Here is a 25,893-nt window from a genome sequence, read left to right as displayed (position 1 = left end):
CACCTCGGATACTATATCCTCTTGAAAATGAGAGTCGAGAACGCGAAATGGACATTCACAGTGACTTTTATCTCCACGACAATACATCGGCGAAGCTCTTTAGCTACTAAGCTAACGTGATAGCATCTGGCTCATATGCAGATAGAAACAAAATAAATAAATCCCTGACTGGAAGGATAGACAGAAGAGCAACACTACTATTAAACCATGGACATGTAAATACACGGTTAATAATTCCCAGCTTGGTGAAGCTTAACAATGCTGTTGCTAATGATGCCATTGAAGCTAATTTAGCAACGGGACCTCACAGAGCTATGATAAAAACATTAGCGCTCCACCTACGCCAGCCAGCCCTCATCTGCTCATCAACACCCGTGCTCACCTGCGTTCCAGCGATCGACGGAAGGACGAAGGACTTCACCCGATCATCCGTGCGGTCGGCGGCTAGCGTCGGCTGGCGCGTCTGCTATCCAAGTCAAAGTCCTCCTGGTTGTGTTGCTACAGCCAGCCGCTAATACACCGATCCCACCTACAACTTTCTTCTTTGCAGTCTTCATTGTTCATTAAACAAATTGCAAAAGATTCACCAACACAGATCTCCACAATACTGTGGAATTTTGAGATGAAAACAGAGCTTTTTTGGATTCAATGGGGTACCAATACTTCCGTTTAACTAGTGACGTCACGCGCATACGTCATCATACATAGACTTTTCAACCGGAAGTTTAGCGGGAAATTTAAAATTGCACTTTATAAGTTAACCCGGCCGTATTGGCATGTGTTGCAATGTTAAGATTTCATCATTGATATATAAACTATCAGACTGCGTGGTCGGTAGTAGTGGGTTTCAGTAGGCCTTTAAGTGTTGAGCTCACATTAGCCTATAGTGGAGGTGATTGAAATATGCCTTTCTGCCTAGCAACAAACACCACAATTATGTTGATCTGTTGTCAGCTAGACGTTTTTAGAATGAGTACAAGGCACACTAAAAAGCAAAAAAAATTATCTCTAAAAAGAAAAAGAAAAATATTTACTTTTCTAATAGCAACTTGTCTAGTGGAGGAAAGTCGAATTTTCGTTTGCCTTTTTTTTTCTGTTAATATTCTTGGAAATAAGTTATGTGAAAAAAAAAAGTGAAAAAAAAAAAGTTTGTTATTTTTATTTTTTTCATAAACATTTTTTAACATTATCAATCAATCAATCAATCAATGTTTATTTATACAGCCCTAAATCACAAGTGTCTCAAAGGGCTGTACAAGCCACAACGACATCCTCGGTACAGAGCCCACATACGGGCAAGGAAAACTCACCCCAGTGGGACGTCAATGTGAATGACTATGAGAAACCTTGGAGAGGACCGCATATGTGGGTAACCCCCCCCCCCCCTCTAGGGGAGACCGAAAGCAATGGATGTCGAGTGGGTCTGACATAATATTGTGAAAGTCCAACACATCAGCGAGAGTCCAGTCCAACATTAGTGTTGTAATGTTAGTAAAAATACATATTTTGGGCAGAGAAGTAATCATTTTAGGAGAAAAGTTTGTATTTTTTTTAACTCTTAAAAATACAAAAAAATTGTAATGCTCGGAGAAATGTTTGTTTAAAAAAAAATACTAATAATTTTACAAAGTATTTTTTTTAATCACTTTTCTCTTTCTAAATGCATCTTTAAATAAAAGCAAAAAAAACAAAAGTTTTTCTGTTTCACGGCTTTTCTCTTATCAAAAAAGCTTTTGAAAAATGTTTTAGCTTTCTTAATTTTACTTTTTAATTTTAGAATGGCCTTAATCTTCCTACATGTTTGATGAGTTTTCCTGTAATGTATTTAATTTTTTTTTTCCTTTCTTGTTTTCCAGATTACCTCCTGGAGTGTGTGAAGGGCATCGGGAAGGACTACAGAGGAACAAAAGCCAGAACAAAGTCAGGAAAGGAGTGTCAGCGCTGGGAAGCTAAATTCCCCCACAGGCCCAAGTAAGTAGGAGCTGAGGTCAAATGATGTGTTTCAACATGGCTCTAATTCTTGTCACCGTCCAGCATCACACCAGAGAGCCATCCGCTAGCCGACCTGGAGTCCAACTTCTGCAGAAACCCCGATGGGGACAGCGGGGGTCCCTGGTGCTACACCACTGACGCCAATACCCGCTGGGAGCACTGCGGTGTGCCCAGCTGCACAGGTAGACGCTCGCCACGTCTTGTGCACGTCACCACGATTAACGCCCCCTTGTGTCCTGGCAGAGGAGTGCATCCACTGCAGCGGCGAGGACTACCGAGGGAAGGTCACCACCACCGAGAGCGGCTACACCTGCCAGCGCTGGGACTCGCAGAAACCTCACAACCACGGCTACATTCCCAGCGCGTGAGACCTCATACACTCACTTTTTTAAATAAATAGATGACGCTGTGCATTTATGATCTCAATGGCAATCAATCAACATTATTTTAGGCTTCCAGAGAAGTATCTAGAAGAGAACTACTGCAGGAATCCAGACGGAGATCCTCGGCCGTGGTGCTTCACGACCAGCCCCACCAAGCGATGGGAGATCTGCTCCATCCCTCGCTGCAGTAAGCCCCGCCTCCTATCAATCAAAAGCATGTGAGACAAGCATTTTTGCTGAAAATACACCTTTTGAAATGTCCTCCTTAGCATCAGAACCTCCCACCGTCGTCCCTGAGATGACATGCGCCACCGGCGAAGGCAGCGCCTACCGAGGCACCATTGCTGTGACCGAATCTGGCAAAACATGTCAGAGTTGGTCAGCTCAAACGCCGCACAAACACAACCGCACGCCTGACAACTACCCCTGCAGGTTAGCGTCATCGTAGAACTTTCTGCTATATGTCATCTCCTAATGGCACCACACTGCCCCCAGTGGGCAAAAGTAGACTTACACATGTTTCTTTTTAAACAGAGGTCTAGATGCCAACTATTGCCGTAACCCAGACAGTGAGAGGAAGCCGTGGTGTTACACCACCGACTCTGAAACCCGCTGGGAGTATTGCAGTGTGCCAACATGTGGGGACGGACCTGGACCAGGTACTGACGAGACCAGGAGGACTACAGCAAACATCTTGTAAGACATTAACCTGATGATGGGGTGTTGTCGTCCCTGCAGATGAGCCTGTGATCCCTTCAGACGAAGATGACTGCTATGTGGACAACGGCTCAAGTTACCGAGGGGTCACGTCAGAAACCATCCGTGGGAAGAAATGTCAGGCCTGGAGCTCCATGAGTCCACATGCGCACGCCAAGACGCCAGAACACTTCCCCACAGCGTCAGTCCCCTACAGCCTTCAAAATGGTCTTGTGTGTCACTTCTTGATTGTCTTCTCTTCCAACAGCGACCTCCAGAGGAATCTGTGCAGAAACCCAGATGGAGACCGAGCTCCCTGGTGCTACACCACTGATCCTTTAGTTCGCTGGGAGTACTGCAGCATCGACAAATGTTCCAGTAATCCCCAAGGAGGCACACCCACCACTGAACCAACTACACCTGACAAACCTACCAGCCAGTCTCCCACCCAGAAAGGTAAACCCATCTCTTCTTCCTGACAAGGCAGCTTTAAATCGTATCCACTTTTTGCTGTTCAAAAAAAGACTGCAAGGTGGGCAATGGTGCCACTTACAGAGGGCAGACTTCCATCACCATACTGGGCGTCACTTGCCAGGATTGGAGTGCTCAGACGCCCCACAAACACAACAGCTTCACCCCTGAAACACACCCTGACAAGGGCTTGGAGGGCAATGTGAGTAGTTCTGGAATCTTTGAGTGCATGTTAGGTCCAAGTGTAGTTTTTCTAGTAGAGTGGCTCAAACTACACAGCAAATAAAGCCATACACCTTATTGGTTGAACAACAAGGGCTACCATCAAGCTACCATATTTTTCAGAACATAGGGCCTTCAGATTATAAGGCACACGGCCGATGAGCGGGTCTATTTTTATACAAAAAGGCGCACCGGATTGTAAGGCGCATGAAAGGGGTCATATTATGATTTTTTTTTCTACATTTAAAACATTTCCTTGTGGTCTACATAACATGTAATGGTGGTGTTTTAGTCCAAATGTTGCATAGATTATGTTTTAAAGACTATCTTCAAACCGCTTTCTAACCGTCTCTCCGCTATGTGCCGTTTTGTGGGTGGTCTTATTTATGTGTCTCCACTTCAACTGCGTCTTCTCCCCGTCATCTTTTTTGTACCGGTAGTTTATAGCGCTTCCATTGAGACTCCACTCACATATATGTTAGAACAAGAAGATAGAGAAAAAGAAGAAGCTTATTGAGCACATCGTCGGACTACAACGGCGGACCCGCGCAAACCACTTTGGGTTAACCTTTACCATATATGGCTAATCCGCCAAATGCCCTTTGAACAGGCGTCAGTTTACAGGCCACACATATCTCTGGTGTGACTGGTCACACTTATCATTACAACATGTACTAAATAAAATTGATTCGAGGTCGGTAAGCACAACCAGAATTCATACGTACGGTATATTAGGCGCACTAGGTTATTAGGCATACTCATCGATTTTCGAGAAAATTAAAGGATTTTAAGAGCGCCTTATGGTGCAAAAATATGGTAACCTCAAGTGGTCAGAGGCGTACTTGGTGACTTACTGTCCACAAGTCAATGATCATGTGTCTAATGGTTACAGTGGAACCTTGATTTACGAAGCACTCTATTTGAGAACTTTTAGACCAAGCCAAATATGCCTACATGTGCGAACCATGTCTCTGCACGAACACTTCATTCAGGCGCCTGCAGGCAAAAAGCAGGGCGAGACATTGTTGAGAAAGTGGAGCCCTCCACTTCACTTGCTGCATAGGAAGAGTCGTATAACACTCCAGCATGTCTGCCTTTTTTTGTTTTTTCCATTTTGCTAACGCAATAAGAGTCCCAAAAACTCAACAGACTAGCATGGAAAAAAGGAACACAACGCTGTGGAGTAAATTAAGACTAATTGTATTAATGGCGCTCACAAGCATAACTACAGCATTACATGTTTTAATCGTAATGAAGCTGTTTTTGTCTGGAAAAACATGCCACAGCAGACTTATATCACAGCGGAGGAAAAGACACTATCCCTCCTCGTTCCAGCGCGGCCCCTCACTCTTCCAAATCATCAACATGGCCCATTCCTATGTGGGTGTATTTTACTTTTTTAAATGTTTATTGGTGTTGTTGAAGTTTAGGATTGTTTGTGACACTTCTGTGTGTGTGCATGCGTTGGCAGAGCAGAGCATACAGCACATTGTTGTTTTGACTTATTACATAGAAAGTCGATCCATCATGTCCTTGTTATGTTTGTTTGATATACAGTACTGTATAGCACTTTATGTTGTGTTCAAAGTGTACAAACCTTCACTAAAATTTCCACTAGATTTGTCGAGGCTGGAAGCTCATTTCATTTTTTCATTCATTTATTTATTTCAGGCAATTACATAAAAAAGTACAAAGTTGACAACACATAATAATATAAATTAATATAGTGCAAAATGTAATGTATAGTATGTAATGCTTGATTGTCCAGTTTTGCCTGAAAGGGAGTGGAAAGAAGATAATGTATTTATTCCCACCCCCAGTTCTCCATTCAGTGATTATTCACGAGTTCACTGTTACTTTGTTCAAGGATTATAATACAGATGCTGTATCATAGTGGCATTACCACAGGTAACAATAATTTTTACACTGTAACAATAATTTGTATCAACAATGTAGGAATAATGAATATACCAACAATGGTAATAGACAAAATGCCAACAATGGTAATAGACAACATAGCAATAACGGTAATAGACAACATAGCAATAATGGTAAGGAAACATTGAGCACATGTTAACACTTTGAGACAGAGTACAACAGCAGGTCAAATTAAAGACCCTCATCTCTATATTTGAACCAGCCCCATGTTTGTATAATAGTTTAAATCGATTAATAGTTTGGCATTGCTTGTGTTGTAAGTCCAGTTTGTTCCATAGTTTTACTCCGCATACAGACACACCGTTTACGAGTGGTTTGAGCTCTCGGCAATAAGAAATATCCAAAGCCTCTCAAGTTATGAGCCTGCACTCGTCTTATAAAAACACATTGTAGATTAGGCGGCAATAATTTGTTATATGCTTTATATAAGATTATTAATGTATTATATTTAACAAAGTCATAAAATTTGAGCAACTTTGATTGCATAAACAGATTATGAGTATGTTCTAAATAACCAACGTTGTGAATGATCTGCACTGCTCTTTTCTGTAATATGATCAGAGGATGAATTGTGTTGTGGTAAGTATTACCCATACTTCAACACAGTATGTAAGGTATGGCAGTACCGAGGTGCAGTATAGAGTACGGAGTGCATTTTCATTGAGGTATAGTTTTGCTTTGTTTATAATTGAGAGGCTTTTGGAGATTTTTGTTTTAATGTGTCTGACATGAGGTTTCCATGATGGTTTACTATCAATTATTACTCCAAAAATGTATTCCCATTTACGATTTCAATTTGGGTACCATCAATACCGTATTTTTCGGACTATAAGTCGCAGTTTTTTTCATAGTGTGGCCGTGGGTGCGACTTATACTCAGGAGCGACTTGTGTGAAATTATTAACAGCCCTTTGAGACACTTGTGATTTAGGGCTATATAAATAAACATTGATTGATTGATTTAGGGCTATATAAATAAACATTGATTGATTGATTGATTAACACATTACCGTAAAATATCAAATAATATTATTTAGCTCATTCACGTAAGAGACTAGACGTATAAGATTTCATCGGATTTAGCAATTAGGAGTGACAGATTTTTTGGTGAACGTATAGCATGTTCTATATGTTAATAGTTATTTGAATGACTCTTACCATAATATGTTACGTTAACATACCAGGCACGTTCTCAGTTGGTTATTTATGCGTCATATAACGTACACTTATTCAGCCTGTTGTTCACTATTCTTTATTTATTTTAAATTGACTTTAAATGTCTATTCTTGGTGTTGGATTTTATCAAATATATTTCCCCAAAAAATGCGACTTATACTCCAGTGCGACTTATATATGTTTTTTTCCTTCTTTATTATACATTTTCGGCCGGTGCGACTTATACACCGGAGCGACTTATACTCTGAAAAATACGGTACTTTTTTTCTGTTCAGACGTTATGTTGCGATTTCCAAACATCACTATCTTAGTTTTATTTATATTCAAAGATAATTTATTTGTGTCCATCCATTTTTTTACTATGTTTAGTTCTGTGTTTACTGTAATATATTGGGTTGGAGGCAATAAACAGGCGAGGTGATGAAGTACGCCTCTTTACTGTATACTTCCAGAACAGACTCAACACACGTGACGTCAGGTGCGCAACACCACGTAAATCGTTGGCCAACCAAAAAATAACCCCAGTACGCTATAGCCAACATTCACCAGGAGATGGCAACAGACAAATATAGATCACTCTATTACATTCCTCCCCTTATGGAAATGTAGAAATTACTGTGCAACACCACGTAAATCGTTGGCCAACCAAAAAAGAACCCCAGTACGCTATAGCCAACATTCACCAAGAGATGGCAACAGACAAACATAGATCACTCTATTACATTCCTCCCCTTTTAGAAATGTAGAAATTACTCAAAAGAAATACACAACCCAACCAAAAAATGCAGCAGTTCAATTTAAAAAACTGTACTGAAACCACATTCTTTTTTTTTTTTAGTACTGAACTCTTACCCCTCATTTGTCAACAATAACGTACGTATTATACAAAACAGTATTTGTACACCTTTAACAGAGATTTATACTGTCTTCAGAGATTCAGTTTTTTTGGTGGTACTCGAAACCTTTCTGGGTACCTGCGGATCACTGGTGGGGTTTTTGTTGTGGGTGATCTGGGTTCTGATGATGGCAACTCAGCAGCCCTTGAATCTGGTTCAGTGATGAGACTAGTTTGTGTCTGACTCACTGATGGTCCTGGTGATGGAACTGAAACAGCACTGTCCAGTTGTACTGATGGTACATTTTCTGCAACTGGTGGAGACAAGATAACTGGCAGTCTCTCCATGTTCTCTCGCCATGGTAACATGTGATCCACATGCACTGTGCGCTGTCTCTGTCCCTCTTGGATCAGGTAAGTGACAGTTCCCAGTCTTTTCTGTATTTTTGCCTGAATCCATTTTTCTACTCCGCCCCTGAAATTTCTGATGCGAACCACCTCTCCCTCCAGGAAAAAGCGAACAGGGGGAGCCCTTTTGTCATGATGATGCTTCTGCGCTGCTTGTTTTCCTTCTATCTGTCTGGCAAGCTCCGGCTTGAGCAAACTGAAACGAGTTCTCAACTGGCGTTTCAGGAATAACTCAGCTGGAGTATGTCCCGTCACTGTGTGGGGTGTGCTGCGGTACATGAGAAGGAAATTTGCAAGTCTGTGATTGAGTGGCAAGGAAGACTTGCTGTCTGCTTCCAGCACATTCTTCCTCAGAGCCCGTTTCAGGATTTGTACTGATCTCTCTGCTGCTCCATTTGATGCTGGGTGGTAAGCAGGTACAGCAGTGTGTTTTACTCCATTACTCTCCAGGAACTGAGTAAACTCTTTTGCCACCAGTTGTGGGCCATTGTCTGAAACTAGCTCTTCTGGCAGTCCATACGATGCAAACAGACCGCGCAGCACTTTAATGGTGTTTTGAGAAGTGGTGGAGGACATTGGAAAAACCTCTAACCACTTTGAATGGCTATCTATGACAACCAAAAAATACTGTTTATCTTTTTCTGCAAAATCGATGTGAATTCTTTGCCACACTCTTTCTGGCCACCGCCAAGGATGTTATGGTGCCACAGCTGGCATTTTCTGTACTGCTTGGCAGACTGAGCACTTGTTCACCAGTTCTTGAATTTCACCATCACAGGCTGGCCACCAAAGGTAACTGCGGGCAAGAGCCTTCATACGGCAGATACCTGGATGTTCATGATGAAGATCCTCCAGTAATCTTTGTCGATAACCTGGGGGTATGATGACTCACTGTCCCCAGAGAATGCAGCCTTGATCTGCCGATAACTCCTGTCTGCGTACAAAGTAAGGCCTCAATGCTACATCTTGCACATAACTCGGCCAGCCATTTAATGTGTAGTTCCATACCTTACTGAGTACAGGATCTTTAAGAGTAGCACTCTCAATGTCTTTTGCACACACAGGGAGTTCCTCCAAGTGTGAAAAGTAGAAGATACTTCCCTCTTCTGCTGTGTTGTTCATCCCTACTCGGGGTAGGCGTGACAAAGCATCCGCATTAGCATGATCAGCTGACTTCTTATACTCAATCTCATAATTGTACGCCATGAGAATAAGTGCCCAGCGTTGCATTCTTAATGCTGCCAACGTTGGAATTGCTGATTTTGGCCCCAGGATGGCCAACAGTGGCTTATGATCAGTGATAAGTGTGAATTTCCTTCCATAAAGATATTTGTGAAATTTCTTTACTCCAAAAATGATAGCAAGTGCCTCCTTTTCAATTTGGGCATACTTCCTTTCTGGTTCAGTGAGTGTCCTTGAGGCAAATGCAACAGGTCGTTCTTCTCCATTTTCTGTTACATGTGAAATTACAGCCCCGACTCCATAAGGCGAAGCATCACATGCGATTCGCAGTGGCAGGCGGGTGTTGTAGTGTACCAACACTTTGTTCTGCAGCAGAAGTTGCTTTGCATCTTCAAATGCGTTTGCACATTCAACAGTCCAAACCCACTTTGAGTCCTTTTTGAGTAGGCTGTGCAGCGGCTGGAGCACAGTAGAGGGGTTTTGCAGGAATCTGCTGTAATAGTTCAGAAGGCCCAAGAAAGACTTCAGTTCTGTTACATTTGTGGGCTCAGGTGCATTTGTTATGGCAGTCACCTTTTCTTCTGTAGGATGTAACCCAGTCTTATCAATGCGATGTCCCAGATATACAACACTGCTCTGGAAAAACTGACATTTTGATAGCTTCACCCTGATGCCATGTTTCTCCAAACGTGTGAGAACATTATCCAGTCTTGTCAAATGCTCCTCCTCCGAGGAAGCAGTGATGAGAATATCGTCCAAAAAACATGTCACATGGTCCATCCCTTGCAGAATCTGGTCCATAACAGACTGAAATATCGCAGGAGCACTCGAAACTCCATAACTGAGGCGATGATACTTGTACAGGCCCTTATGTGTGTTATGGTCAGATATTTTTCTGACTCTTCATCCAACTGTCGTTGTTGGTAGGCGTGCGAAAGATCCAGTTTTCTGAAAGATGTTCCTCCTGCTAATGTAGCGAACAGATCTTCAGTATTCGGTAGTGGATATGTCTGCTCTTCAATGCACTGATTAACACTGACCTTGTAGTCACCACAAATCCTGATAGTTTTGTCGACCTTGGGTACGGTGACTATTGGAGCTGCCCACTCACTTTTGTCAATCTTTGAAATCACCTTCTCACTCTCCAACCTCTCCAGCTCTCTCTCTACAGCTTCCTTTAGTGCATAAGGAACTGGGCGAGCCTTGCAGAAAATTGGTGTGGCATCCGGCTTGGTGCGGATTTTAGCTTTAAACCCTGTGATACAGCCTTGGCCCTCTGAGAACACTGCCTTATGTCTCTCTATCACCTCCTGTACTCCTGTGTTACCATGCGTCTTTGTCTGCACCTTGTGTACTGTGAAAATCTGTTTCCAGTTCAGCCGTAACTTTTTTAGCCAGTTGCGGCCAATCAGGGCAGGTCTGCTTCCCTGTACAATGACCAGTGGAAGTGTCACTTGCTGGTCCTCGTACTGTACTGGCAACATGATGTACCCTCGAACAGCAATCCTTTGGCCTGAGTATGATTTCAACTTTAACTTGCAAACTGGTTTCAATGGAAATTGAGTAAGGTTTTCCTGGTAAAAGCTGTCAGAAACCACTGAGACTGCTGAACCCGTGTCCAGTAACATTTTGGTGCTCTTGTTTCCCAGTCCAAGATCCACTATGTAACCTTTTTCCCAGTTTGAGGTAGAGTCAACTGCATACAATCCAAAAAGTTCTGCCTCATCACCACTTTTGGATGCACTCCCTTCAGTTTCAACATACTGAGTTGAAGATTGCCTTTTAGTCTTCCTGCATGCACGGGCAATGTGTCCAATTTTGGAGCAAGCATGACACTTTTCATTTTTAAATCTGCAGTCATGTGCTGAGTGCTTTCCACCACATCTGTAACATGTTTGCTGCCCCCATGTGTCTCTTTTGCCTCCTTTCTGTTCCTTTGCTTTGTTATTATTGTTCCATCTGAACTGTCCTTTCCTCCCCTTTTCAGAAAAATTATTAACACTTGACAGGGCATTTACCTGGTGAGGTCCGCTGTGTCCAGAGAGCTCCATTGTATTTTTGGAAGCAAGTTCCATTGAGACTGCAATTTCACAGGCACGGGGAAAAGTCAGGTCCCTTTCAGACAACAGCCTGCGTTGCATTGCATCAGAACGTAATCCACTCACAAAACGATCTCTCATGGCATCGTCCAAATATTGTCCAAAATTGCAGGTAGCTGACAACTGCCTCAACGCCACAATGTAGTCAGAAACAGCTTCTCCTTCTTTCTGATTACGTTTCTGAAAGCGAAAACGCTCTGCTATCACAACAGGTGCGGGCTTATAATGTCCACATAGCGCCCTCGTCAGTACATCATATCCTAAAGCACTTGGCAATGCCGGAGACGTGAGGTTTTTCAGCAGCTTATAAGTGTCTGCTCCAATAACAGAAAGGAAAACACACACCTTCTTGTCATTTCCAATCTCATTAGCCAGCATCCACTGCTCCAAACGCTCCAGATATGAATCAAAATCCTCCTTTGAATCATTGTATTCATCGATGCGACCCACTGTCTGAGCCATGTTAGCATCCGGTGTTACTGCTACTCCGACACGTGCCCGGTTCCTCCACAAAGTAGGCTACTCGTCAGCCTTACCTACGACCAGTGCACGGACCTCCAATAAAGTCCCCTCACGCAGTGGGCTTCTTTTAAATCCTCGTCGCCATTTGTAATATATTGGGTTGGAGGCAATAAACAGGCGAGGTGATGAAGTACGTCTCTTTACTGTATACTTCCAGAACAGACTCAACACACGTGACGTCAGGTGCGCAACACCACGTAAATCGTTGGCCAACCAAAAAATAACCCCAGTACACTATAGCCAACATTCACCAGGAGATGGCAACAGACAAACATAGATCACTCTATTACATTTAATGTATTTATGAGCTCATTATAGTCATCACTACTGTAGAATATATTTGTGTCGTCTGCAAATAGTATACATTTCAGTACTTTGGATGTATTAAACATATTAATATACACATTAAACAGTTTTGGCCCCAACACTGACCCTTGGGGGACACCACAAGCAATGCCAAGAGTATCAGATAAAAATTGACCCATTTTGACTCATGTTTAGATTGTTTCTTGTGGGAAACTGCTTCACTATACCCACTTTTCGATTTAAGAACCATGTTCAAGAACCAATTACGTTTGTACATCGAGGTTTCACTGTATACAACTTCGAGGATATCTGAACATATGCTACAGTAGCATGCCTTCCGTCGTCTCAGCTGAAGAGGTACCTAAAAAATTGAGCGCGCTCCACCCGAACAAGGCCACCGGCCTTGATAATATCCCCTCCCGATTCCTCAGGGACTCTGCCACCACCATTGCCCCAATCATCACGCACATAATAAACCTCTCAATTACACAAGGCCAAGTACCAAAAGAATTCAAAATAGCAAGAGTAACTCTCCTCTTTAAAAAAGGAAGCAAATTGGAATCTGGCAACTACCGACCTGTTTCTATTCTCAGTTCCATTTCGAAAGTAATGGAAAAAATAGTTTATGAACAGGTCGATAGTTACCTTGCCACTAATAAACTAATGTACAAATTCCAATCTGGCTTCAGAACTAACCACTCCACTGACACATGCCTTCTCATCAAACATGAGGTGGACGTGGGCAAATACTGCGGCATGGTCATGCTGGACCTTCAGAAGGCCTTTGACACCGTTAACCACATTATACTGTTAGATAAGCTCAGAGCCATCGGATTTGATAAAACCTCATCGAGCTGAATGCAATCTTACTTGGAGGGGAGGAAACAGGTGGTAGAGGTGAACGGCACCATGTCCCCCCCCCCCTCTCAGTAAGCTGTGGAGTCCCCCAAGGCAGTATATTAGGGCCTTTACTGTTTCTAATATAAATAAATGACTTGTCATCAGCATGCGGATGACTCGGCCCTGCTGGTATCAGACAAGGACAAGTCACAGGTGGAGAAAATCCTCAGTGCTAAACTCTGTAGAATTTGCACCTGGCTCGCTGACAACAAGCTATCCATACACTTGGGTAAAACGGAATCCATCCTATTTGGGTCCCACATCAACCTTAAGAAAGTCAATGACTTCACTATAAAAGTGGGTGACATTGTTATCACCAGGAAAGATGAGGTCACCTACCTAGGTTCCATTCTAGAGGCTAATCTTTCGTGTGATAAAATGGTAACCAAGGTTATCAAAAAGGTCAACCAACGAACAAGGTTTCTCTACAGAATCTCCTCTCTGGTCAACAAAAGCACCATGAAGATTCTAGCGGAAACTCTCGTTCAACCCTTTTTCGATTACGCATGCACCTCCTGGTACCCTAGCACCTCCAAAACCCTCAAATCTACACTCCAAACATCCCAGAACAAGCTAGTCAGATTACTTCTAGACCTCCACCCCAGATCACACCTCACGCCTACCCACTTCTCCAAAGTGGGCTGGCTCAGGGTGGAGGACAGAGTAAAACAACTTGCACTGAGCCTAGTCTATAAAATCCGCTACACCTCCCTGATACCGGAGTACATGTCAAACTACTTCCTTAACGTAAATGACCGCCATAACCACAACACCAGAGGGAGCTCCACTAACCACGTTAAACCCAGATTCCGATCTAACAAAGGTCTTAACTCATTCTCTTTCTATGCCACATCAATGTGGAATGCGCTCCCAACAGGTATAAAAGAAAGGGCATCTCTATCCTCCTTCAAAACACTATTTTTTCAGAACACCTCCAGACAACTTCAACCCTGAACTAACACCCTCCCTTCCACATCATACCTCTTCGGATTGTAAATAATCAAATGTAGACACTTTTTCTTATACTTTTTGATCTCTCTCTCTGTGTCCACTACTTGCTGTACATATCCTACCAAGTCAGTCCTACACTGTTCCAATGTCCATTTCTCTGATGATGCAATTGTTGATGACTGAAGAGTTGATACCAACCAAACCTAAACCCCCCACCGCCGTCCATATCCCACACCCCGGATTGTAAATAACTAAATGTATATACTCTGATGATTATCTTGTGTAATGACTGTATTATGATGATAGTATATATTTGTATAATGAATCAATTTAAGTGGACCCCGACTTAAACAAGTTGAAAAACTTATTCGGGTGTTACCATTTAGTGGTCAATTGTACGGAAAATGTACTTCACTGTGCAATCTACTAATACAAGTTTAAATCAATCAATTCCTAAGCATTTTGACCACAACCCATAGGGGGCGCCACAATTGTCACAAGGAAAAAAAAACATGACTGCCTCTAATACAAACCCAATCTTTAAATTTACACAATGTGTTTAGTCATATGACTCACTAAGGATGAGTGTTTTAACCATTTGCTGCTGTGTGTTCTTCACCAGAGCTGCAGAAACCCAGATAGCGATGTGAACGGACCGTGGTGCTACACCACAGACCGAAACAAGAAATGGGATTTTTGTCAGATCCCCGACTGCGGTATGTGAAAACATTGTGTCCCTATGGTGCACACTGGCTGCTTTTGAATGCCTCCTTTGACCTCTCACCTCCTGTTTGTAGCGGGCCTGTCTTGCGGGACACCCGTGGTCAAACCCAAGCGCTGTTTTGGCCGCATCGTGGGGGGCTGCGTGGCCAAAGCGCACTCGTGGCCGTGGCAGATCAGCCTGCGCACCAAGTGAGTACCACCAAACGACAGTGATGAAACCTAAAATTAATCTTAATCATACCTTTGTTCATCCATTTGTAGTAGTGATGCTTAGTGATAGGCAGACCAATGAAACTATTTACAACTGGATGGCAGGTGGCACACAATTGGTATTTGCTTGTTGCCATTCATACAACACTTCTGTTTGCTGGTGTGCTGTAAGACTTTTTTATTGTAAAATCTGAGCGTTCTACAGAAAAAGGACAACCTTAGTAGTCAAACACAATCACTTCCTGGATGGTTCAACTTCTGATTTCTCTGTTGCCGTCTAAATATGTGCAAAAGCATACAGTTAAAGTCATTAAGACCTCCGAATTCGGGAGATGGGGGTGTTGAGGTGTGTGTGTGCGTGTGTGGTTGAGGGGGGGTTTGGTAGTAGCGGGGGTGTACATTGTAGCCCGGAAGAGATAGGGCTGCAAGGGATTCTGGGTATTTGTTCTGTTGTGTTTATGTTGTGTTACGGTGCGGATGTTCTCCCGAAATGTGTTTGTCATTCTTGTTTGGTGTGGGTTCAGTGTGGCGCATATTTGTAACAGTGTTAAAGTTGTTTATACGACCACCCTCAGTGTGACATGTATGGCTGTTCATCAAGTATGTCTTGCAGTCACTTACGTGTGGCTGTAGAAGCCGCATACAACATGTGACTGGGCCGGCACGCTGTTTGTATGGAGAAAAAGCGGACGAGACGACAGGTTGTAGAGGACGCTAAAGGCAGTGTCATCACGGCACGCTCTCAATATTGTTGTCCGGGAGAAATTCGGGAGAATGGTTGCCCTGGGAGATTTTCGGGAGGGGCACTGAAATTCGGGAGTCTCCCGGAAAAATCGGGAGGGTTGGCAAGTATGAAGTGTTGTCCTCCCTGGCTTATCACTTTGAGTACATGTGAGGATTTTATGTTCTATGATGATTTTTAGCTAGAGTGTCCTAACTGAAAAGAAACATTTTGAAGATATTTTCTAACTCTTCCAGTACAGGTACTCACTTCTGTGGAGGAACTTTGATTGAACCCCGGTGGCTGCTGACGGCTGCACACTGCCTGGAGAGGTCAGAATGTGTTACTATGACAACACTCATGAAGCAGACACACACATACATGTCAAATTGGCTTCAACGTGTTCGAAATGTGCTGCAGGTCCAAGCGGCCCTCTGCCTACATGATCATTCTGGGTGTGCACACGGAGAGAGCCCAAGAGGCGTCCAAACAGATGAGGGGGCTGGAGAAACTGGTGCTGGGACCCAACGGGGCCGACATTGCACTGCTCAAATTGGACAGGTCAGTCGTGGACAAGTGTTAGTTGTAAGTAGGGATGGGTGATATGGCCTAAGTTCTGTATCGCAATATATATTGCAGCCTTCTGTGATAACGATATATATTATTACAAATGATAATAGAGTAGAACGAGGGGTGTAACGGTACACAAAAATTTTGGTTCGGTACGTACCTCGGTTTAGAGTTCACGGTTCGGTTCATTTTCGGTACAGTAAGAAAACAACAAAATATACATTTTTTGGTTATTTATTTACCAAATTTGTAAACAATGGCATAACATACATATACACACAGGGTCCATTGCCAGGGTTAATGTGGTCAACATATATAAAATAAAAACTAAGTAAGATAAGGCTCGGAATGGTTTCTTAACAAAACCTTTCTACATATAAAGTGCTTTTTTTGATTGATTGATTGATTGAGACTTTTATTAGTAGATTGCACAGTACAGTACATATTTCGTACAATTGACCACTAAATGGTAACACCAGAATAAGTCTTTCAACTTGTTTAAGTCGGGGTCCACGTTAATCAACAATAAACTGCCTCAAGTTGTTGCTCAAATTAAATTAAATGACAAAACTTTTCTTCTACATAGAAAGTGCAACATTAAACAGTTTCAAGTCAACTCAGCCTCAGATTAACTTTTCTTTCCCCACCCCAGCCTGGCTAACTTGGCAGTAAGAGGATATATGGGCTTATTGTTGGTCCACCATAGAAGTGGGTCAAAATCTAGTTTTTAATGCAATATGGTCTTAAATCTGCTGCAATAAAAACCTTTGTTATTGCTTTAGCCCTGCCTGACTCGCCAAGGAGAGGCTGCTTGAATGCGGTGGTGACGCTTCAAATGGGTTAGCATGTTTGACGTGTTGTCAGAAGCAGCTGCTGAACAATGTCGGCAAGCCTCCGTCCTCCATTGTTGTATCGTGCAGCCAAAGTGTTCCCAAACGAGAGATCTTAACGAGGCAGGAGTGTCTTCCAGCTCTGGCTTTTACATGTTGTCGTAGCCCGGTCGTTGCTAGCATGCCGTGTATTGTGCCTCGGTGTGCATTGTTTACACAACGTGCTGTACGCTACTTAATATGTCCGTGTGGAAACTCGTTCGGTACACCTCCGAACCGAACCCCCGTACCGGAACGGTTCAATACAAATACACGTACCGTTACACCCCTAAGTAGAAGTATTTTAAAACAGGTTACCGAGGCTCATAATTCGGCTGCTGACGTATGCGGTAACATATTACGTAATTTCCGGTTGTATTATTTTCTCAAAACTACTATTTATCTACTTGTTAATATCTGGCTACTTTCTGTTGTAACAGGTTTCTATCTATACTTCTGTTCAAATGTAATAAGCACTTAGTAAGTTTTGGGTGATAACAGAAATACAGGTATTGATCTAATACAAAGTCGTTACAAGGGCAGATTTGGTCATCATAAGGCTGGTACTTCAAATTTTTAAGATCATTGGATGATTAAATTTTTGATAACAATTATAATCAGCCAAAAAGACAGGATAGTGATGTAACAATATCAATTACATGTTTATATTATTTCCTACTATTGGCTCTGATTTAAATCCTTTGTTTGTATCCCCCTTAAAGTCCTCCTGTGTCCAGGGACTTATATCCTAAGTTTGTAAACAATAAAAAAAGCAAATAAAAAATATATTTATTATTATATGTTCCATGTGGCCCTTGGGACTTACCGCCGTCGAGCCGAAGTATCGACCATATAAACTGATACTATACTTGGTATTGTTACTGTCGATATTTGTATTGAGCCGCCCATCCGAAGTTTGAATTAGTGTGAATATGTAACCAAAAGGGGCCAAAGTTTTTTTCTCCACCATCACCGGCATTTCAGTGACACTCATGTTAGCCAATCAGAATTGTTGAGCCTCGCGTTTCTTCCTCTTTTCAATCGGTGAGAAAAAGTCTTACTCTGTGCATCGCTCTCAGCAACTGCACACATTTATTTAACAGTAGTGAGCCCTCTTTTCTGTCTTCCACAATCTCTGTCTCTGTGGGCGCAGAGCAACTCAGCGAGACCATACACACAGGAAGCACAGACAAAGAGCCTTGCGGCTCGCCAGTGAGAAGTTCAGCAAAGTAACAAAAATTAGGAGGAAAACAATCTGATTACAAAGCCAAATGTCGGAATATTTCAGCTTCAAATTGGATGGGCGATATGAGCTTATCAACAAGCGAAAATGCCGTGATCACGTGACGGCAACAAACAAAAAGACGTTGTCTGTCCTCGTTTTTCCAACTGGGAAAAATATGGACTTTAAGATGTACAAAAATGTGTATGTTTTATTTTTTCTTTATTTACCTTCCAAGGACAGTACAATGGTAAACAATTATAATGTAATGAGTAATAGAAGTGTATATCCTTTTAAATTGTTACTTGCATTATGATTACATAATAAACATTGTATAGATTTTATCGATTATTGCTTCAGTGGAAGAGCATGATTTAGACAAAAGCTCTGAGTCTGTCTGCATAAACATAAATGTTTTTGAAAGTAAATTATTGCATATTGTTTGGCACCTCTAGACAAGAACATGTTGATCGACTAAAAGTAGGATGTCTTCATTCACTGGTTATTTTTAGTTTTGTGCATTTTTATGTATGAAATATAAAAATCGCAAATCGAATCGCAATTAGAGAGAAAAATCACAAAAAAAATGTTTTCTCAAAATTGTTCAGTCGTAGTATATCATTGATATCTCACAACCCGAGTAGTAAGCATTAAAAGTTCACTAGTGTGTGAATGTGTGTGTGAATGTTGTCTGTCTATCTGTGTTGGCCCTGCGATGAGGTGGTGACTTGTCCAGGGTGTACACCGCCTTCCGCCCGAATGCAGCTGAGACAGGCTCCAGCACCCCCGCGACCCTGAAAGGGACAAGTGGTAGAAAATGGATGGAGGATGGATGGTAAAGTGTGCTGCTGTGTGTTTCAGGCCTGCAATCATTAATGACAAAGTCCTGCCAGCTTGTCTACCAGAGAAGGATTACATCGTGCCTAGTGGTGCAGAGTGCTACGTCACAGGATGGGGTGAAACTAAAGGTACAACGCAGACCACATTCTGAGTCAGTTGTTGTGGGCGGACAGAAATTAAGTTTACCCAACCTGAAAAGACTCAAAGTAAGACTTTGACGTGTACAAGCTAGCATCTTTGGTTAGACGGTCAACATACCTTTTAGCAGTGAGGGTAGGGAGTAGTGACTGTTGTCCTGTGTCTCAGGTACGGGAGGAGAAGGCATTCTCAAGGAGACGGGCTTCCCTGTCATCGAGAACAAAGTCTGCAATCGTCCGTCGTACCTTAACGGCAGAGTGAAAGACCACGAGATGTGTGCCGGAAACATTGCTGGAGGCACAGACAGCTGCCAGGTCTCATACCCCTCTCAATGTACTTGATGGGTAGTAACAGTCGATAGTACTCATCCTGTCCTATTGTGTCCCTGCAGGGTGACAGCGGTGGTCCTCTGGTGTGTAAATCCAACAACAAGTTTATCTTGCAGGGCGTCACGTCCTGGGGTTTGGGCTGTGCCAATGCAATGAAGCCTGGCGTCTATGCTCGAGTGTCAAAGTTTGTGGACTGGATTGAGCGAACCATCAGAGCCAATTAAACTGATGTTAAAGGGAGGACCTAGTTGAATTTGCCTTGAAAGTAAGCGGAGTTATTTGTTCAATCATGACTGTCCACAAGCCCAAATAGAACACTCTTTATTCAACTATTGGTGGTCACTAATTGCAATAAAAACAAGATTTTAATCAATTAGACTTAGTGTGGAGGCCATCAAAAGCATGGATGGAAGTGACAGAACGTGAATAAATACTTGGAGGATTTCAAACGCTTGCTGGGTTTTGGTTACTTGAAATGTTGGCGTCGGGGGGAAGGAGCGTGGTCAACTGCTGGTTCTTCTGCATGGCTTTTAGCTTCACCCTAAACACACAAGAGTGAGTACACACCAACAACAAGACATGCGCCACTTCTCGTCGCTCACTTGTCAGGGAACTCAATGTCATTGATGGTGTCGGGCAGCGGGACACCTCGTGTTTCCGGGAGCAGCAAGACCAACGCGCCGGCCAGAAAAGCCAGAATGCCTGAACAATAAACAACAACATGAGCTACTTTTCACAGCAACCAACAACTGAATGTGCTGTGACGCACCAAAAATTATGAGGGGTAGTTCCAGCCAGATGGTGGCCAGCCGGTAGAGGAGGAAAGGAGCAGCGATGCCGCCGATGTCGCACAGTGTGGAGCACACGGACACACCCAGGTTCCTGGTGTCATTCAACACATTCTCACACGTCCTCCAAAGTAGACAATCGTGATGCTGAGGGTTTACCTGACGAACGTCGGGTAGAGTTCCGTGTTGACAAAGACGACCATCTCAAACGTCATGGTGATGCCCAGTCGGCCCACGCAAGCCACTGCCGTCTTCAACCAGGGCACACCTGCGACGACGAGAGGAACCGTAAGAGCATCCAAACATCTGAAATGAATAAAGAACAGTGGTGTCCTCACTGTCTGGAAGGAAAGCAGTGATTAAGCAAGCGGCTCCGGCCACTACGTTGGCGGCGGCAAAGGGCAAGCGGCGGCCAACACGCTCGATGGTGAAGAGGATGAGCAAAGCGGCGGGAAACTCCATGAGAGCGGAGATGAGGAAGCTGATGTAGACATTTCCTCCCATAATGCCCAGTCGCATAATCAGACCCTGGTAGACCACTGCACTGGTAAACCTGGAAGCAACACAGCTGGACTTAATCATTGTCACTAACAACTTCTAGAATTTTACCAGCATCAACAGACCAGTTAAAGCTGAGGATGAAGGTGTGCTTCCTCATTTTGGGCGTTCTGATCAAGTCCATGAAGGAGGCGGTGGCAGAAGGATCAGCGTTTTCATCAGTTAAAGTCTACAAAGTCCACAATGAAGAGAACCTCTTGATGAAATTCTGGTGTGCAGGATTCATGTGTTTGTTTGTGACGCTACCTCAATGTTCTTGGACAAAGTCCTCTTGTTCTCCTTGGCCATGGCCTCAGTGATTGCCACAGCTTGGGACCTCCTGTTCTGGGACAGCAGCCATCTTGGAGACTCCGGAATGAACCTGTCGGTGATGTAAGTTAGTAGCATGCGTGCCACTTATCCCAAGTACATAAAGGAGTATTGTGGTAGTACATACACACCAGTTATGTAATTAAGCAGAGTAAACTTAGTAGTACACTGTATGCTTAGCTTTTTCAGTAGTAGCCCTGGTGCTACTAAATGAAAAAAAATTAGTAGCACAGAACATTTTTAGTAGCAATATGAAATGTCTTAAACATCACAATTGTATTAACACTCAAACAATGTACACGTGTGCACTCATACATATAAACACAATGCCATCATAAGGTCTACTGTAAAGCTAAAACACAGAACATCCCTAAACTGTCGCTAACATGAGTGTCGGGCTGGGCAATATGGAGCAAAAGTCATATCCTGATATAGTTTGGCCCATAAACTAACCCATAAATGGAAATATCTGTTGACGTAACCAAATATCTCCACCATGCCTTGATTTAAAATTTCCGGGACTGATGGGGATCCCAAATACACAAAAACAGAAAGTAACAAGTAAGAAAAGTAGGTTTTGCATAATAGGATCCCAACTTAAGAAAAAAGAAAAAGCCTTGGAATTAATATAAGAAAAGTCAAATGTAGTCTCCAATCTTCTTTAAAAACATTTAGCTATGCTCAATTCTTCAGCTAACAAAAACACAAAATAACAAAATGTGAAAAAAGTGCACTGGTTTAAGAGGACATGTTTAAACATCAGTAGCAACATGAAAATAATTGACCTTAACAATGGTTTTTATCATACTTGCCAACCTTGAGACCTCCGATTCCGGGAGGTGGGGCGGGGGCGGGGCGGGGGTGTGGTTGGGGCAGGGGCGTGGTTAGGGGCGTGGTTAAGAGGGGAGGAGTATATTTACAGCTAGAATTCACCAACTCGAGTATTTCATATATATATATATATATATATATATATATATATATATATATATATATATATATATATATGTATGACATACTTGACTTTCAGTGAATTCTAGCTATATATATATATATATATATATATATATACATATATATATATATATATATATATTTTTTTTTTTTTTTTTTTTTTTTTTTTTTATTATACATATAAATAAAAGAAATACTTGAATTTCTGTGTTCCGGAGGCTATCCAGTAGATGGCAGTATTGTCCTGTTTTAAGAGTGTCACAACATTGCTGTTTACGGCAGACGGACTGCTTTAGGGTAGACGAAAACGTGACTGCTGTTGTTGTGTGTTGTTACCGCGCTGGGAGGACATTAATGAAACTGCCTAACAATAAACCAACATAAGAAACCAAGAACTCGCCCTCGATCATTCTACAGTTATAACGTGATCGGGCAGGCACGCTGTTTATATCGTGGGAAAGCGGACGTGAAAACAGACTGTCGCCGCTGTCCCCACTCAGAAAAATGAGGATTACTTCCAAATTCTTCAGGACAACCTAAAATCATCAGCCCGGAGATTGGGTTTTGGGCACAGTTGGGTGTTCCAACAGGACAATGACCCCAAACACACATCAAAAGCGGTAAAGGAATGGCTAAACCAGGCTTCGCAAAGTCCTGACTTAAACGTGTGAACAATGCTGAAGAAAGAAGTGCATGTCAGAAAACCAACACATTTAGCTAAACTGCACCAATTTTGTCAAGAGGGGTGGTCAAAAATTCAACCAGAAGCTTGCCAGAAGCTTGTGGATGGCTACCAAAAGTGCCTTATTGCAGTGAAACTTGCCAAAGGACATGTAACCAAATATTAACATTGCTGCTGTATGTATACTTTTGACCCAGCAGATTTGGTCACATTTTCAGAAGACTCATAATAAATTCATAAAAGAACCAAATTTCATGAATGTTTTTTGTGACCAACAAGTATGTGATCCAATCACACCATCACAAAAAAATTAGAGTTGTAGAAATTATTGGAAACTCAAGACAGCCATGACATTATGTTCTTTACAAGTGTATGTAAACTTTTGACCACGACTGTATATTTAGACGCACTCACACACACACCAACATACACAATGTCTACAAAGTGTGCATTGTTTTACTAAAATAGGGCGATAAACCAATTATTCATGTTTACATTGTTTCTAATGGGGAACTATGCTTCACTATACAAACCTTCTGATTCATGAACTACAGTATGTTGAGGAACCAATTAAGTTTGTGAATCGAAGTCCCACTGTAGTACCTAGTTAGTAGTATGTACGCACTACTAAACTACTGCTGTGGAATAATAGTACTATGTAGTAATAAGACATTGTACACACTTATGTGGAATAGTATTATAAATAAAGTATGTATGCACTACTAAACTACTGCTGTGGAACTATAATAGTACAGTGTAGTTATGTATGTACTACTCAAAAACAACACCAATTTACAAAGTCGTACACATTACTATATGGAATATAGTACTACAAAGTTAGTATGTATGCACTACTTAACTACCGCTGTGGATTAGTAGTACTATGTAGTTATGTATGTACTATTAAACAATAATACCAATTTATTACTACTACTTACAAAGTCATACACACTACTATATAAATATATAGCACTACAAAGTTAGTATATATGCACTATTAAACTACTGCTGTGGAATAGTAATACTCTAAGTATGTATGTACTAATAACCAACATCGTACGCTGTTTTATGTGGAATAATATTACAAAGTTAGTATGTACACACTATCAATCAATCTCAGTTTATTTATATAGCCCTTAATCACAAGTGTCTCAAAGGGCTGCACAAGCCACAACGACCTCAGATCCCACACTACTAAACTATCACTATGGAATTGTAGTACTACTGTACTGTGTAGTTATGTATGGACTAATAAACAAAAACAACAACTTACTACTACACTTGTGTAGTCGTACAGACTACTATGTGGAATAGTACTACAAATTTAGGATGTATGCACTATGGAATAGTAGTACTGTATTTAGTTATTTATGTACTTATAAACAGCATCATATACACTCCTATGTGGCATAGCACTACAAAGATAGTCTGTATGTACAACTAAACTACCGCTGCAGAGTAGTAGTAGTTACTTAGTAGTACGTAGAATGCCTGTACCGTTATCGTATTGTAAATGTAAATACAAACAAGAGGTGTCTCACCAGTAGTAGCTGATGAACAGGATGTAGGGCACAGTGATGACGACCTGCAGCCATCGCCAGTCAGTGATGAAGTAGGCCAGCAGGGGGAGCACCAGGAGACCTACACTGAAGAACATCTGGTAAACCACGCCCACTGTGCGCCTGTACTCCACACCCACGATCTCTGTGACTGGGAGAGAAGCGAGACCATATTTGCGTATGTCAACAGGACATGGAGAGAGAGGAGAAAAAAGTAACCCACTCAGCACGTATCCCGCCATCCAGCCTCCCTTCACGCCAAAGCCGTACAGCATCCTGAAGATCAACATGGACACGTAGTTGGGCGCCACAGCCACCAGGATCCCCGCGATCCCGTTGAACACGTTGGACATCAGGAAGCTTAACCTCCTGCCAAACCTGTGCACAGAAGCTTCGTATCAGATGTGACCTGCACGCGTCCGTACATCAGGTTCTTACCTGTCGGCCAGGTAACCGATGGTTATGCTGCCCAGCAGGAAGCCGATGTTGAGCATGGCCTGGAACATGTCCACCAACCAAGCGTCAGAGCACACCAGGCCAAACTAGGACAAAAGGTAAGAATGTCCATGACATGACAACCTGCTGTAACAAAATACATCCAAGAACTCTCTAGTACTACAATTAACTATTACTATTACTATTATACTGTAATAGTACTGTATTATTTATTCTCTTTTATGGACAGCCACCTGTCGATAAGATTCAAGCTAAGGAAAGGTTCAAAACAGTTTAAAAGTGGGCATACCTCCGTGACGAAGGACCGCCTCCCCTCATAGTCGTACTCCCAGCCGCTCTTGCAGGGCGTTGTGGGTGTGCTGCCCAGGTCCATCTTTTGAGCGTCGCAGGTGAGCGTGGCGTTCCAGTCCACGTCGTACTGCTCGCAGCTGCTGTGCTGCAGCACGCCGGACACGTTGACCAGCGGCGCAATCACACTTCGGCCATCGGCCAAGCTCCGACCGCACGTTTGCCTCCATTGCTGGACGGCGTCGTCACGGCACCAATGGTCTGGGGTGAAACCCTGGAAGACGATGCCCACGTACACGCCGGCCCAGGGCATGGACACGAAGCACAGCAGGGCGAAAATGCGCCTCTGGCTGCGGCCGAACTTCCCGGCTTCCTCCAAGATGTCGTCAAACGAGGTCATGGCAGCGGCGGTGATGAGCACAAAGTGGCAGCTGGCCCGGTCCTCTTCATTTTTAACAGGACGGGTTAGACCAAAGGTCAGCGGGCTGTGCAGCGGAGCGCTACGCCATACTCGCCTCATTAACATAAACACAGAGCACAGACACATGCACTGAGTGTTCATCTGAAGTCCACCAATATGAAGGTTCTCAGGGCCAA

At 42.7% G+C, this 25,893-nt stretch overlaps 2 protein-coding genes across 3 annotated transcripts in view; one reads left to right on the top strand and one right to left on the bottom strand.

Annotated features, from left to right (window-relative positions):
* The window catches only part of plg (plasminogen), a 26,350-nt gene extending 6,199 nt beyond the window's left edge, over positions 1-20,151 (top strand). The window contains exons 4-19 of the mRNA XM_062044815.1: positions 1,857-1,971; positions 2,035-2,174; positions 2,236-2,356; positions 2,444-2,562; positions 2,645-2,807; positions 2,910-3,034; positions 3,114-3,273; positions 3,340-3,527; positions 3,596-3,744; positions 14,703-14,796; positions 14,878-14,992; positions 15,992-16,066; positions 16,155-16,295; positions 19,257-19,363; positions 19,542-19,687; positions 19,765-20,151. Of these exons, the coding sequence (XP_061900799.1) occupies positions 1,857-1,971; positions 2,035-2,174; positions 2,236-2,356; positions 2,444-2,562; positions 2,645-2,807; positions 2,910-3,034; positions 3,114-3,273; positions 3,340-3,527; positions 3,596-3,744; positions 14,703-14,796; positions 14,878-14,992; positions 15,992-16,066; positions 16,155-16,295; positions 19,257-19,363; positions 19,542-19,687; positions 19,765-19,926 (2,120 nt within the window). The 3' untranslated portion in view covers positions 19,927-20,151. The remainder of the gene's footprint in view (positions 1-1,856; positions 1,972-2,034; positions 2,175-2,235; positions 2,357-2,443; positions 2,563-2,644; positions 2,808-2,909; positions 3,035-3,113; positions 3,274-3,339; positions 3,528-3,595; positions 3,745-14,702; positions 14,797-14,877; positions 14,993-15,991; positions 16,067-16,154; positions 16,296-19,256; positions 19,364-19,541; positions 19,688-19,764) is intronic.
* Positions 19,038-25,893, bottom strand: slc22a2 (solute carrier family 22 member 2). Of its 2 annotated transcripts, XM_062044818.1 has the most exons (12): positions 25,298-25,893; positions 24,991-25,094; positions 24,776-24,930; positions 24,535-24,703; positions 21,295-21,409; positions 21,114-21,217; positions 20,829-21,043; positions 20,650-20,758; positions 20,472-20,584; positions 20,305-20,404; positions 19,494-20,243; positions 19,038-19,189 (listed from the first exon to the last, which is right to left on the bottom strand). In XM_062044818.1, exons 1-11 carry the CDS (start codon positions 25,856-25,858, stop codon positions 20,147-20,149), a joined length of 1,842 nt encoding a protein of 613 aa, XP_061900802.1. In that variant the 5' UTR covers positions 25,859-25,893; the 3' UTR covers positions 19,038-19,189; positions 19,494-20,146. The 2 variants fall into 2 exon arrangements, with proteins under 2 accessions (XP_061900802.1, XP_061900804.1); XM_062044820.1 differs by lacking the exons at positions 19,038-19,189; positions 19,494-20,243; positions 20,305-20,404 and having other exon boundaries at positions 20,650-20,796; positions 20,875-21,043.

The sequence above is a fragment of the Entelurus aequoreus genome, linkage group LG04 (assembly GCF_033978785.1).
Source record: "Entelurus aequoreus isolate RoL-2023_Sb linkage group LG04, RoL_Eaeq_v1.1, whole genome shotgun sequence".
NCBI lineage: Eukaryota > Metazoa > Chordata > Actinopteri > Syngnathiformes > Syngnathidae > Entelurus > Entelurus aequoreus.
Note: the sequence above shows the minus strand (reverse complement) of the source record. Positions and strands in the feature narration are given on the sequence as shown.

Excerpts from the sequence above, each read along its gene's own strand:
- slc22a2 (XM_062044818.1), bottom strand. The coding sequence starts at position 25,858 with ATGAACACTCAGTGCATGTGTCTGTGCTCTGTGTTTATGTTAATGAGG. Across the intron at positions 21,218-21,294 it reads CTTTGTCCAAGAACATTGAG|ACTTTAACTGATGAAAACGC; the intron begins GTAGCGTCACAA and ends TGGACTTTGTAG. Across the intron at positions 20,585-20,649 it reads CTCTACCCGACGTTCGTCAG|GAACCTGGGTGTGTCCGTGT; the intron begins GTAAACCCTCAG and ends GAATGACACCAG.